General features: G+C 48.9%; 1 protein-coding gene across 1 annotated transcript in view; it reads right to left on the reverse strand.

Moving 5' to 3' along the window:
- dnah2 (dynein, axonemal, heavy chain 2) overlaps window positions 1–15381 on the reverse strand; it is a 249711-nt gene that overhangs the window by 95412 nt on the left and 138918 nt on the right. The window contains 4 exon segments of the mRNA XM_031831350.1: window positions 2853–3071; window positions 4111–4140; window positions 4142–4237; window positions 5026–5178. Coding sequence (XP_031687210.1) covers window positions 2853–3071; window positions 4111–4140; window positions 4142–4237; window positions 5026–5178 — 498 coding nt within the window.

The following is a 15381-nucleotide window of genomic DNA, read 5'->3' on the forward strand; positions in this document are numbered from 1 at the left end:
AGGAAACCAGACAGACTGACCAGAGAGAGGAACCAGACAGACTGACCAGAGAGAGGTAACCAGACAGACTGACCAGAGAGAGGAACCAGACAGACTGACCAGAGAGAGGAACCAACTACTTCTCTGATAGAGTTCAGTGTGTCAAGTCGGAGGGTCTGCTGTCCGGACCTCTGGCAGTCTCTATGGGGGTGCCACAGGGTTCAATTCTTGGACCGACTCTCTTCTCTGTATACATCAATGAGGTCGCTCTTGCTGCTGGTGAGTCCCTGATCCACCTCTACGCAGACGACACCATTCTGTATACTTCCGGCCCTTCTTTGGACACTGTGTTAACAACCCTCCAGGCAAGCTTCAATGCCATACAACTCTCCTTCCGTGGCCTCCAATTGCTCTTAAATACAAGTAAAACTAAATGCATGCTCTTCAACCGATCGCTACCTGCACCTACCCGCCTGTCCAACATCACTACTCTGGACGGCTCTGACTTAGAATACGTGGACAACTACAAATACTTAGGTGTCTGGTTAGACTGTAAACTCTCCTTCCAGACCCATATCAAACATCTCCAATCCAAAGTTAAATCTAGAATTGGCTTCCTATTTCGCAACAAAGCATCCTTCACTCATGCTGCCAAACATACCCTTGTAAAACTGACCATCCTACCAATCCTCGACTTTGGCGATGTCATTTACAAAATAGCCTCAAATACCCTACTCAACAAATTGGATGCAGTCTATCACAGTGCAATCCGTTTTATCACCAAAGCCCCATATACTACCCACCATTGCGACCTGTACGCTCTCGTTGGCTGGCCCTCGCTTCATACTCGTCGCCAAACCCACTGGCTCCATGTCATCTACAAGACCCTGCTAGGTAAAGTCCCCCCTTATCTCAGCTCGCTGGTCACCATAGCATCTCCCACCTGTAGCACACGCTCCAGCAGGTATATCTCTCTAGTCACCCCCAAGACCAATTCTTTCTTTGGCCGCCTCTCCTTCCAGTTCTCTGCTGCCAATGACTGGAACGAACTACAAAAATCTCTGAAACTGGAAACACTTATCTCCCTCACTAGCTTTAAGCACCAACTGTCAGAGCAGCTCACAGATTACTGCACCTGTACATAGCCCACCTATAATTTAGCCCAAACAACTACCTCTTTCCCAACTGTATTTAATTTGTATTTATTTATTTATTTTGCTCCTTTGCACCCCATTATTTTTTTATTTCTACTTTGCACATTCTTCCATTGCAAAACTACCATTCCAGTATTTTACTTGCTATATTGTATTTACTTTGCCATCATGGCCTTTTTTTTGCCTTTACCTCCCTTCTCACCTCATTTGCTCACATTGTATATAGACTTGTTTATACTGCATTATTGACTGTATGTTTGTTTTTACTCCATGTGTAACTCTGTGTCGTTTTATCTGTCGAACTGCTTTGCTTTATCTTGGCCAGGTCGCAATTGTAAATGAGAACTTGTTCTCAACTTGCCTACCTGGTTAAATAAAGGTAAAATAAATAAAAATAAAAGAGAGGAACCAGACAGACTGACCAGAGAGAGGACCCAGACAGACAGACCAGAGAGAGAAAACCAGACAGACTGACCAGAGAGAGGAACCAGACAGACTGACCAGAGAGAGTAACCAAACAGACTGACCAGAGAGAGGAAACCAGACAGACAGAAATACAGACCAGACAGAGGAACCAGACAGAGAGAGGAACCAGACAGACAGACAGACAAACGGACCAGAGAGAGGTACCAGATCGAAAGACGGACCAGAGAGAGGGACCAGACAGACAGAAATACAGACCAGACAGAGGAACCAGACAGAGAGGAACCAGACAGACAGACAGACAAACGGACCAGAGAGAGGGACTAGACAGACAGACGGACCAGAGAGAGGGACCAGACAGACAGACGGACCAGAGAGAGGAACCAGACAGACAGACGGACCAGAGAGAGGAAACCAGACAGACTGACCAGAGAGAGGAACCAGACAAACAGACAAGACGGACCAGAGAGAGGAACCAGACAGACAGACAGACGGACCAGAGAGGGACCAGACAGACAGACAGACGGACCAGAGAGAGGAACCAGACAGACAGGCGGACCAGAGAGAGGAACCAGACAAACAGACAGATGGACCAGAGAGAGGCACCAGACAGACAGACCAGAGAGAGGGACCAGACAGACAGACGAACCAGAGAGGGAGACCAGACAGACAGACGGACCAGAGAGAGGGACCAGACAGACAGACGGACCAGACAGACAGACGGACCAGAGAGGGGGACCAGACAGACAGATGGACCAGAGAGAGGGACCAGAAAGACAGACGGACCAGAGAGAGGCACCAGACAGACAGACGGGCCAGAGAGAGGGACCAGACAGACAGACGGACCAGAGAGAGGGACCAGACAGACAGACGGACCAGATAGACAGACGGACCAGAGAGAGGGCGCAGACAGACAGACGGACCAGAGAGAGGGATCAGACAGACAGACGGACCAGAGAGAGGAACCAGACGGACAGACGGACCAGAGAGAGGGACCAGACGGACAGACGGACCAGAGGGAGGGACCAGACAGACAGACGGACCAGAGGGAGGGACCAGACAGACAGACGGACCAGAGAGAGGGACCAGAGAGAGGGACCAGACAGACAGACGGACCAGAGGGAGGGACCAGACAGACAGACGGACCAGAGGGAGGGACCAGACAGACACAGACGGAGGGACCAGACAGACAGACAGACCAGAGAGAGGGGCCAGACAGACAGACAGACCACAGAGAGAGGGACCAGACAGACGGACGGACCAGAGAGAGGGACCAGACAGACAGACAAGACGCACCCGGACCAGGTTGAACCCGGGCTCTCCCTTGCGGTGCATGGTCGTCAGGGTGCTCTGCAGGGTCCTCCAGGTGACCGTCTTGCCGCTGCCCGTCTTGCCCACGATCATGGTGGAGTGTCTGGAGTTCTTGGTCTCGTACAGCTGGATGACCTTCGTCAGGGTGAAGGGGGTCACCTGCAGACAGGCCTGCCGCAGCTCCGCCTCGATCGTCTCTCGCAGCTTCGGGGAGAGGAAGGGATGGATGGAGAGAGAAGCAGATACAGAGACAGCGGGACGGATAGACAGAGTTAGTGAAACAGTATTCAGGGTTACTAGCTGAGGTCTGCCCTGGGGCATCTGGTACAGAGCAGTCAGAGGGTCTGAATTATACATCTGAACAACGCAGACCAATACAAGCATTCAGTGTATTTACAACGCAACAATGTAAACACTTCAGAGTATTTATCTCTACCCCAACCTCCCAACCCCTCCCCATTCATGCACCTGTACCAGTGGGACTGGGAGAGACTGTTTATAAGCAGGCCAAATAAACAGCTAGATGAATAAATATCAGCCTCGCTCTCTCTCTCTCTCTCTCTCTCTCTCTCTCTCTCTCTCTCTCTTTCTCTCTCTCTTTCTCTCTCTCTCTCTCTCTCTCTCTCTCTCTCTCTCTCTCTCTCTCTCTCTCTCTCTCTCTCTCTCTCTCTCTCTCTCTCTCTCTCTCTCTCTCTCTCTCTCTCTTCTCTCTCTCTCTCTCTCCTACCACACACACACACACACAACATGCAGAGTGGAGCAGCTCAACACACTGAATTATTTATGGAGATGTGATGCGGCATTTGTCAACTTGGCTCACTCACGTCTCGGTAGTGTGAAAAGCAGATGGCACATTTTAGAGACGGCAGTCGCGTGTGGAGAGAGAGGAAGAGAGCGAGAGAGAGTGAGGGAGAGAGGGGGGGGGGGGGGTAGAGAGATGGAAGGATGGGTGGATGGAATGACAGCTCTCCAGAAGTGTTTCACTCCCCCACTCCTCAGTCCCACCACGGGTTCACCAGACCGCTAACGTGTCCCCCCCACATCATCAGACAAAAGCACAGTGAGTGTCCGTTACCTGAAGCAGAGAACTTGTAGTTCTCTGAGACTCGTTCATTAGTTAATGCATTACGTCCATCTGCTTTTCCAGGCTCCAACGAAACTGGGAAGCCACTTTATTTTTCACTAACGGTGGGGATTTCCATGGCGGGGAGGTGTGTGTGTGTGTGTGTGTGTGCATAGGTACCTTTCCGTAGTCGATAGTAGGGGTCTCCACTGCGGGGGAAAAGGTCCTGTATGATTCCGTTGAACAGCGGCAGGTCGACGGAGGCCAGCTTCGCGATGTTCATGTCTTTCATAGACATCAGCAGGATCTGATCAGGGGTAAGAGGTCAGGGGGTGACATCACATCCTGTTTGAGCCACAGCAAGGTCTAGTTTTCTGTCTTTAACATGAATTGACTTTAAATACAACTGTACTTCGACTCAACTGTACACAAGGTTCTCGTTCAATCACCACCAAATTAACTTTTACAACATCAACAGAAACTTAACAAATGCGACGAACTGTGAATTTATACAAAAGTACAGAGGAACGACTGAAGCTTTGCTATCAGGTAAAAGATGAATCCTTTTCAAGTTTTTGTCCTCTTTGATACATCATCACCGTGTCAGGCACCCCTTCAGGTGCTAGGCACACTTTTATGGTGTCAAACTCTCATCTGCATCTCTCAAACACACACACACACACACACACACACACACACACACACACACACACACACACACACACACACACACACACACACACACACACACACACACACACACACAGGTCAGATGGATTGAATTACAGGTCTATTTAGGAGATTAACAGAAAAGTGCTGTTGGACAATTGATTCAAATGGAGATTTCTATCTTTCTTTTGCTCTCTGACGTCTGCCTGCCTGCCTGCCTGCCTGCCTGCCTGTCTGTCTGTCTGTCTGTCTGTCTGTCCTCTGTCTCTTAAGACTTTTTATCTTGTATTTGTATGGACTCACAGGTCATCTAATTGAACCCAATGCTGGAAGGTGAGCAGAAGTATAGCTGTGTAGTTCTCTGCAGTCAGTTGCACTGCTGTTACTGTATACCCTGGTCAGTTGAAGTGAGTCGTTTCACTGTACCTCCTCGTCGGCCACGTCGGGGCAGACACGTCTCTTCTTGCCAGCGTAGCGGAGCAGCGAGGTCAGGGCACGCAAGCCAAAGTCATAGTGGTCTTGTTTCGACAGCTGCTGCACTGCCAGAGAGTACAGGGTGAATACCTTCTTAGCCAGCAGCTGGAGAGAGAAGCAGGGGGGGGGGGGGGGGGGGCATGAAAGATAGGATGGGAACGAGAGAGGAAAAGGAAGAGGAGGAGAGGGGAAGATAGAGGGGGGCAGAAATAGAAGAAAGAGAAATGGAGTCAGTAACCACATCTACCCATCACTACTTAATGACCCTAGAGCATAGCGTGAAGGATAGGCCTCTGATATTTTCATTTAACCTTTATTTAACTAGGCAAGTCAGTTAAGAACAAACTCTTACTTACTATGACGGCCTACCCTGGCCAAACATAACAAAATAAAACTGTAACAATTTACAAGTTTTCACTAAGTTAGAGTTCATATGAGGAGATCAGCCAATTGAAATAAATTCATTAGGCCCTAATCTATGGATTTCATATGACTGGGAATACAGATATGCAACTATTGGTCACAGAACCCTTAAAAAAATGGTCTTACAATGGGCCTCAGGATTTTGTCACAGCATTTTCATGCATTTAAATTCCCCATCTATAAAATACAATTGTGTTCGTTGTCTGTAGCTTATGCCTGCCAATACCATAACCCCATCACCACTATGGGGCACTCTGCTGATGTCAACATTGTGAACAAACCCTTCGCCCACACGACACAATACATGTGCTCTGCGGTTGTGAAGCCCGGTTGGACGCACTGCCAAATTCTCTAAAACGATTTTGGTAGAGAAATGAACATTCAATTATTTGGCAAAAGCTATGGTGGACATTCCTGCAGTAGGCATGCCAGTTGCATGCTCCCTCAAAACATCTGTGGCATTGTGTTGTGTGGGCTTTTATTGTCCCCAGCACAAGGTGCACCTGTGTAATTATCGTGCTGTTTAATCAGCTTCTTGATATGCCACACCTGTCTGGTGAATGGATTATCTTGGCAAAGGAGAAATGCTCACTAACAGAGATGTAAACAAATTTGTGGACAGAATTTGAGAGAAATAAGCTTTTTGTGCATTTGGAAAATATCTGGGATCCTTTATTTCAGCTCATGAAACATGGGACCAACACTTTACATGTTGCGTTTATATTTTTGTTCAGTGTATAAAGTCACCTAGCTAGTGGCGTTGTATCATCACATAACCTGGTCATGTGAAACGTGTCATATAGACATGTCTGTCTGTTAGCTGGCCTGCCAGCTAGAGAGAGACAGACAGACCAGAAAATACGCTATGAGGATGCCCTGCCCTACAGCAGACAGCTTGACAGACACTGGCTGTCATGATCCCCTCTTGGCAAGCAGGCTGTGTGTGTGTGTTGTGTGTGAGGAGCGTCCATCACATGGTCACCCCTTCGTCTCGCTCCTCCTGTCCTCCAGTCTTCTATCTCAGCAAGGGAAGCTGTGTGTGTGTGTGTGTGTGTATGTGTGTGTGTGTGTGTGTCGTAGAGAGGTAACATTTGAGTATGTATGAGAAAGATGTCAGTGGGTTTGTGTGTGCTTTTGAGTAAGCATATGAGGAAGATAGTGAGTGTACATTACTGTAATGTAGTGTGAGTGTGTGTGAGAGTGCGCGTGTGTGTGTGTGTGTGTGTGTGTGTGTGTGTGTGTGTGTGTGTGTGTGTGTGTGTGTGTGTGTAAGAGAGTATGGAGGGCTCCTGGGTTACCATGTCAGCTTGTTCTCATCACTTCTCCCTTCATGCGCTTCAGTGACACACAATCGCTCATGCACACAGTTACGCAAACACACACACACAAATGCACATGCATACGCACAGGCCTACACACACAGCGTTGTCATGCAAGGCAGAGCAGACGATGGGCTCACGGGAAGCAAATCCTCTTTCCTGTCTGTTCCAGCTCACAGAATACAGTATACGCTCCACACTCTCAAAACAGGCCAAAGCAGACCAAAATAGGCCAAACACCTAGGCCAAAAAGCCCCATGCCAGCAGATAGGGGTTATTTCTGCATGGCTCTGATGGTGATGGTGATGGTAGCACCCCATCAGGGATAGGGACAATATCTCTTTGACACACATGCAGTGAGAAGAGGTGTGTGTGTGTGTGTGTGTGTGTGTGTGTGTGTGTGTGTGTGTGGCAAGGGGACCTGAGATGTGTGTATGTTGGCCTGGGTTCAGCTGGCATTGGGCTTGGTTGGCATTGGGGTGTTAGTGGTTTAAAGCAGGCGTGAACAGCCTCTCCCTCTCTTCTTTCCTCTCTCTAGTCCCTGTCTCTCTCCGTCGGTCTGTATCTCCTCCCTCCATTTCTACATATTTCCTTATCCTCCACCTTCTCACCCTCCCTTCGTCTCTCTCCCTCCCTTGTTCCCTCCCTCTGTGCCAGGGCTGGAGTGGATGTGTTGTGTTCTGGTCTCTCTCCCTCCGCCTCTACCTCCCTCCCTTGTTCCCTCCCTCTGTGCCAGGGCTGGAGTGGATGTGTTGTGTTGTCTGGTCTCTCTCCCTCTGTCTCTACCTCCCTCCCTTGTTCCCTCCCTCTGTGCCAGGGCTGGAGTGGATGTGTTGTGTTCTGGTCTCTCTCCCTCTGTCTCTACCTCCCTCCCTTGTTCCCTCCCTCTGTGCCAGGGCTGGAGTGGATGTGTTGTGTTCTGGTCTCTCTCCCTCCGTCTCTACCTCCCTCCCTTGTTCCCTCCCTCTGTGCCAGGGCTGGAGTGGATGTGTTGTGTTCTGGTCTCTCTCCCTCCGTCTCTACCTCCCTCCCTTGTTCCCTCCCTCTGTGCCAGGGATGGAGTGGATGTGTTGTGTTGTGTTCTGGTCTCTCTCCCTCCGTCTCTACCTCCCTCCCTTGTTCCCTCCCTCTGTGCCAGGGCTGGAGTGGTTGTGTTGTGTTCTGGTCTCTCTCCCTCCGTCTCTACCTCCCTCCCTTGTTCCCTCCCTCTGTGCCAGGGCTGGAGTGGTTGTGTTGTGTTCTGGTCCCTCTCCCTCCGTCTCTACCTCCCTCCCTTGTTCCCTCCCTCTGTGCCAGGGCTGGAGTGGTTGTGTTGTGTTCTGGTCTCTCTCCCTCCGTCTCTACCTCCCTCCCTTGTTCCCTCCCTCTGTGCCAGGGCTGGAGTGGATGTGTTGTGTTCTGGTCTCTCTCCCTCCGCCTCTACCTCCCTCCCTTGTTCCCTCCCTCTGTGCCAGGGCTGGAGTGGATGTGTTGTGTTCTGGTCTCTCTCCCTCCGTCTCTACCTCCCTCCCTCTGTGCCAGGGCTGGAGTGGATGTGTTGTGTTCTGGTCTCTCTCCCTCCGTCTCTACCCTCCCTCCCTTGTTCCCTCCCTCTGTGCCAGGGCTGGAGTGGATGTGTTGTGTTCTGGTCTCTCTCCCTCCGTCTCTACCTCCCTCCCTTGTTACCTCCCTCCCTTGTTCCCTCCCTCTATGCCAGGGCTGGAGTGGATGTGTTGTGTTCTGGTCTCTCTCCCTCCGTCTCTACCTCCCTCCCTTGTTCCCTCCCTCTGTGCCAGGGCTGGAGTGGTTGTGTTGTGTTCTGGTCTCTCTCCCTCCGTCTCTACCTCCCTCCCTTGTTCCCTCCCTCTGTGCCAGGGCTGGAGTGGATGTGTTGTGTTCTGGTCTCTCTCCCTCCGTCTCTACCTCCCTCCCTTGTTACCTCCCTCCCTTGTTCCCTCCCTCTATGCCAGGGCTGGAGTGGATGTGTTGTGTTCTGGTCTCTCTCCCTCCGTCTCTACCTCCCTCCCTTGTTCCCTCCCTCTGTGCCAGGGCTGGAGTGGTTGTGTTGTGTTCTGGTCTCTCTCCCTCCGTCTCTACCCCCCTCCCTTGTTCCCTCCCTCTGTGCCAGGGCTGGAGTGGATGTGTTGTGTTCTGGTCTTTCTCCCTCCGCCTCTACCTACCTCCCTTGTTCCCTCCCTCTGTGCCAGGGCTGGAGTGGATGTGTTGTGTTCTGGTCTCTCTCCCTCCGTCTCTACCTCCCTCCCTCTGTGCCAGGGCTGGAGTGGATGTGTTGTGTTCTGGTCTCTCTCCCTCCGTCTCTACCTCCCTCCCTTGGCCCTCCCTCTGTGCCAGGGCTGGAGTGGATGTGTTGTGTTCTGGTCTCTCTCCCTCCGTCTCTACCTCCCTCCCTCTGTGCCAGGGCTGGAGTGGATGTGTTGTGTTCTGGTCTCTCTCCCTCCGTCTCTACCTCCCTCCCTTGTTCCCTCCCTCTGTGCCAGGGCTGGAGTGGATGTGTTGTGTTCTGGTCTCTCTCTCTCCCTCCGTCTCTACCTCCCTCCCTCTGTGCCAGGGCTGGAGTGGATGTGTTGTGTTCTGGTCTCTCTCCCTCCGTCTCTACCTCCCTCCCTTGTTCCCTCCCTCTGTGCCAGGGCTGGAGTGGTTGTGTTGTGTTCTGGTCTCTCTCCCTCCGTCTCTACCTCCCTCAAACTGTGCCAGGGCTGGAGTGGATGTGTTGTGTTCTGGCCTCTTTCCCACCTCTTGTTCATCTGCTGTTATTTGTGCTGTTCATTTAACACCCCCTATTCTTTCTCTGGCAGTTAATTACAGTTCCCAACAGGAGACCACACACCACTGCTGTTTGGGGCGTGTGTGCCTGTGTGTGGATGGGGAGGGTGTTTGAGAAGTTTGATAAAGGTTAACCCATAACAGTCTAAGCCGGGGGGGTCTACTAAACTATATGGCATTTCTTTAAGAAGGTCATACCAAGGATAATTTAGCTATTTAATTTGTTTATTTTATTTTTATAAATAAATATGAAAAAATATTTCATAAAACATGCTACAGACAGAAGTTGGCCGTACCGACTTCAGACGAGTCCCAAGACGCTCGCGGGGGGGGTGGGGGGAACACCATCGAGGGGTCACAATAGTTTGTAGGCCAAATCGTGGGGCGGCAGGGTAGCCTAGTGGTTAGAGAGTTGGACTAGTAACCGAAAGTTTGCAAGTTCAAATCCCGAGCTGACAAGGTACAAATCTGTCATTCTGCCCCTGAACAGGCAGTTAACCCACTGTTCCTAGGCCGTCATTGAAAATAAGAATTTGTTCTTAACTGACTTGCCTAGTTAAATAAATAAAGGTTTGGATGCTACACATGATTTGGGGAGAAGACTGATTTTCGGGAGGTCTCATGGTCTGACAAACACCACTCCAGCTCTGTCTCCTTCCACTGCAGATGTGGAAGTGCGATATCAGTGGTTTGAGACGCATCCAATGCATAAAAACCAAGATATCTCTAGCTTAAACTGGTGGATATTTATGGCTATTGTTTATTATTATGCTAATAAAGAATTTGCGGGAGGCGCGGACATCGACTCTAGGGGGTTAACAAAGGGTGTCATGGGTATGTGTAGTGAAAGTTTGGCGTGTGTGTGTTGGTTTTGAAGCCTCAGGGGTGTGTTATAGTTTGTTATTGAAGCGCGGGTGGGACTGGGAGGGTGCTCTGGTGCAGAAGTGAATTTGAATCTTGTTAAACACACGCTGCGGAAGCAAGCACACACACACACACACACACACACACACAACCCCCCTGTGAGTCAGCATTAATCCTGCTCCGGCTCTGGTCCCAGTGATCTGTGTGTGTGTGTGTGTTTGTGTTTGTGTGTGTGTGTGCCATAATTCCATGCCTTCATCCGATTCAATAGGAGTCCCACTGTAGATAATCCCATAACATCCTGGCCGCGCTCCAAATCCCACTGACACTCATCTCAGAGCACGAGGCAGCGTGTGTTTGTGTGTGTGTGCACATTCCTTCCTGTATCTGTGTGTGTGTGTGTGTGTGTGAGTGTGTGTGTGTCGGTGTGGGTGTTCCAGGGTTTTTCTCTCTGCCCATGGCAAAATGTGTAGAATTGCAAGAAGTTGAACTGTTCTACGCCAGTAGTTGATACTTATTCAAAGGGTTGCTGGATCGAATCCCCGAGCTGACGAGGTAAAAAAAATCTGTCGTTCTGCCCCTGAACAAGGCAGTTAACCCACTGTTCCCTGGTAGGCCGTCATTGTAAGTAAGAATTTGTTCTTAACTGACTTGCCTAGTTAAATAAATGTATTACATGTATTTATTGTATTTTATATTCAGTACCAGTGACTGGCACACTGTCTCTGCACCTCTGGGTCTCTCCAGTGTCTCAAGGCCACTGTCTTTGGCACGCAGAAATCTTTGGTCTCTGGCTGCCACAGTGGCACAAAGAGCGAGATGTCCTTTAGAACGGTGTCGTACCCGGACAGAGGATCTATTTAGCAAGGAAAAGCCAATGTGCATAACCAATTGAAAATTTGTTTAGTAGAAATTAGGGCAGTCAAAAGTGAACACGTTAATTACAGTTACCGGTCAAAATTTGAAGCGCGGGCCTCCCGGGTGGCGCAGTGGTTAAGGGCCACCAGAGACTCTGGGTTCGCGCCCAGGCTCTGTCGCAACCGGCCGCGACCATGGGGCGACGTACAATTGGCCCAGCGTCGTCCGGGTTGGGATGGCTTGGCCGGTAGGGATATCCTTGACTCATCGTGCACCAGCGACTCCTGTGGCGGGCCGGGCGCAGTGCGCGCTAACCAAGGTTGCCAGGTGCACGGTGTTTCCTCCGGGTGGCGCAGTGGTTTAGGGCCACCAGAGACTCTGGGTTCGCGCCCAGGCTCTGTCGCAACCGGCCGCGTCCGTGGGGCGACGTGCAATTGGCCCAGCGTCGTCTGGGTTGGGAGGGCTTGGCCGGTAGGGATATCCTTGACTCATCGTGCACCAGCGACTCCTGTGACGGGCCGGACGCAGTGCGCGCTAACCAAGGTTGCCAGGTGCACGGTGTTTCCTCCGACACATTGGTGCAGCTGGCTTCCGGGTTGGATGCACGCTGTGTTAAGAAGCAGTGCGGCTTGGTTGGGTTGTGTATCGGAGGACGCATGACTTTCAACCTTCGTCTCTCCCGAGCCCGTACGGGAGTTGTAACGATGAGACAAGATAGTAGCTACTAAACAATTGGATACCACAAAATTGGGGGATTATTATTATTATTTTTATAAAATTGAAGCGCAACACCACAACACGCACCCCTTTCAAGCGCAACACTCAATGTGCGTGTGCGCTCTTAGTCTGTGCCGCTAGCAGCCGCTGTACAGCCGTCTGTCACTCTTGTGGCGCTTGAACATCCACTATGTGCACAGCTTTGAGCAACCATTTTGAAGGAAAACTTACAGGAGGTTCAATCATAAACACATTCCCAGGTGTTTCTTTCGATAGCAAGATAACAGTGGCTAGCTAGTTATGCTAACATTAGCTAGCTAACCAAACGAGAATGTTTACAATGCCATGGCTGAATGCCTCTTGGTTCAAGTCTAATTTCCCACAATGATTTTATTCAGAACAGGACATCCATTCCATTTAGCTAAGAATTAAGCAAATGTGACCCTTTTCAGGAAGCTAGGCATTTGTCGCACATCACTACTTCACAGGAGTGGCATTTGAACATTATACATGTTTTTAATGCGTTTTTTGGGGCAGAAATGCCTTCTGGATTATGTGAACTTTCATGTGCCTTAATAACAAATGTGTATGCCATCGGTAAACACCAATAAAATTGTTCAATTACGAGCCTAGTTGGTGTAGCCATGGAAAAACACAGGAACCTTCCCGCTAGACATGATTGGCTGAGATAATGGATGGGCTGGACATGCCAAGTTTTTTTTCCTTCACATTTTTAAACAGTCTATTTATATTTTCCAACGGGTGAGTTGTCTTGTAACATTAGAGTTTTTTTTATCGCCTGAGTAGCCTCGTTTCACTGCCCAAATTCTTTTGGAACCATCTTGTCACGCCCTGACCTTAGAGATCCTTATTTATTCTCTGTTTGGTTAAGTCAGGTTGTGACTCGGGTGGGAGTATCTATGTTTTCTATTTCTTTGTTGTTTTAGCCTCGTGTGCTTCCCAATCAGAGGCAGCTGTCCATCGTTGTCTCTGATTGGGGATCATATATAAGTTGTGATTTTCAATTTGGGTTTTGTGGGGAGCTATTTTCTGTTTAGCTGTTTTGTTTCCTGACAGAACTGTGCGCTTTCGTTTTTTCTACTTTGTTATTTTGTTGCGGTGTTCAGTTTATTAAAAATCATGAACGCCTACCACGCTGCACCTTGGTCTCATTCCCACGAGAGTCGCAACACATCTAGTGTTCAGGGAAATAACAACACAATGTCAAATACAGGTAGCCTAGTCAAATATTAACATCCAATCACATTAACCGTTACTCTCTCGCAGCACTAACGGTCCGTATGTAGCTAAACGTGAGCTCCCGAATGGCTAAGACAGGGCATCCATGACAGAGAGTTAGAATCATTTATCATGTATACCAGTCTAGCTACACTTTCTTATGTTGTTAGAAAGTCATTTTAAATGCTAGTTATAGCCTAATGTTAGCTAGCTAGCTAACATTGAACCTATTTGGTTAGCTTTAGCTACCTGCAGTCGGTGGCTGTATTTAGTTTTCATGCAAGTGAGGGCTGAGAATCCACTCTCACATAGGTACGTGGTTGCAATGGGCATCAGTGTCTTAACAGGTCGATATTCTGAGCGCAGCCCAATCCAGAAATCTGGCAGTGGCTTCTGATTAAATAACATTTTCACAGAACCGCTTGTTGCAATTTCAATGAGGCTCTCTTGTTCAGATATCGGCAAGTGGACTGGATTCAGGGCATGAAAGGGATAACAAATCCAGTTGTTTGTGCCATCTGTTTCAGGAAAGAACCTGCGTAATTGCGCACCCAACTCACTCAGGTGCTTTGCTATATCACATTTGACACTGTCCGTAAGCTTGAGTTCATTTGCACACAAATAATCATACAATGATGGAAGTCCTGTGTGTTGTCCTTGTTAATGCAGACAGAGAAGAGCACCAACTTCTTAATCATAACCTCAATTTTGTCCCGCAAATTGAATATAGTTGCGAAGATTCCCTGTAATCCTAGATTCAGATCATTCAGGTGAGAAAAAACATCACCCAGTTAGGCCAGATGTGTGAGAAACTCGTCACACAGTACTTTAAAAATATCCTCTCCTGTTGTCCTGGTTTCCAGTGGTTTGCAGAAGAGGATGTCTTCCTTAATTGACCGCCCCATAAACGTAACAGATATATACCAGGAGCTGTGCCAGGCCTGCCACATCTGTTGACTCATCCAGCTGTAACGCATAGAATTCACTGGCTTGTATGCGAAGCAGTAATTGTTTCAAAACATCTCCTGCCATGTCACTGATGCGTCATGAAACAGTGTTGTTTGATGAAGGCATTATCTGTGTAGTTTTTTGGGACTTTTTCCCCCAGCATTGTCCCAGCCATATCCGTGGCAGCAGGAAGAATTAAGTCCTCCACAATAGAGTATGGGGCTTGCCTGTCTTAGCCATTCGGGAGCTCACGTTTAGCTACATACGGACCGTTAGTGCAATTCCTGCGAGAGAGTAACGGTTAATGTGATTGGATGTTAATTATTTGACTAGGCTACCTGTATTTGACATTGTGTTGTTATTTCCCTGAACACTAGATGTGTTGCGACTCTCGTGGGAATGAGACCAAGGTGCAGCGTGGTAGGCGTTCATGATTTTTAATAAACTGAACACCGCAACAAAATAACAAAGTAGAAAAAACGAAAGCGCACAGTTCTGTCAGGAAACAAAACAGCTAAACAGAAAATAGCTCCCCACAAAACCCAAATTGAAAATCACAACTTATATATGATCCCCAATCAGAGACAACGATGGACAGCTGCCTCTGATTGGGAAGCACACGAGGCTAAAACAACAAAGAAATAGAAAACATAGATACTCCCACCCGAGTCACAACCTGACTTAACCAAACAGAGAGATCTCTAAGGTCAGGGCGTGACAAGATGGTTCCAAAAGAATTTGGGCAGTGAAACGAGGCTACTCAGGCGATAAAAAAAACTCAAATGTTACAAGAAAACTCACCCGTTGGAAAATATAAATAGACTGTTTAAAAATGTGAAGGAAAAAAAACACTTACCCCATTTTGGGAATACCTGGTCTAGAATGTCATTGTATGCTGTAGCGTTAAGATTTCCCTTCACTGGAACTAAGGGGCCTTGCCCGAACCAGTTGGCACTATGCATTGGGGCAGGTAGCGTTCTCCTGGTATCCACCAAACCAAGATTCGTCCATCGGACTTCCAGATAGTGAAGAGCGATTCATCACTCCACAGAATGCCTTTCCAATACTCCAGAGTCCAATAGCGGTGAGCTTTACACCACTCCAGCTGACATTTGGCATTGCGTATGGTGATCTTAGGCTTGTGTGCGGCTGCTCAGCCATGGAAACGCATTTCATG

This window comes from Oncorhynchus kisutch, linkage group LG9 (assembly GCF_002021735.2).
Source record: "Oncorhynchus kisutch isolate 150728-3 linkage group LG9, Okis_V2, whole genome shotgun sequence".
NCBI classification, from domain to species: Eukaryota; Metazoa; Chordata; class Actinopteri; order Salmoniformes; family Salmonidae; genus Oncorhynchus; species Oncorhynchus kisutch.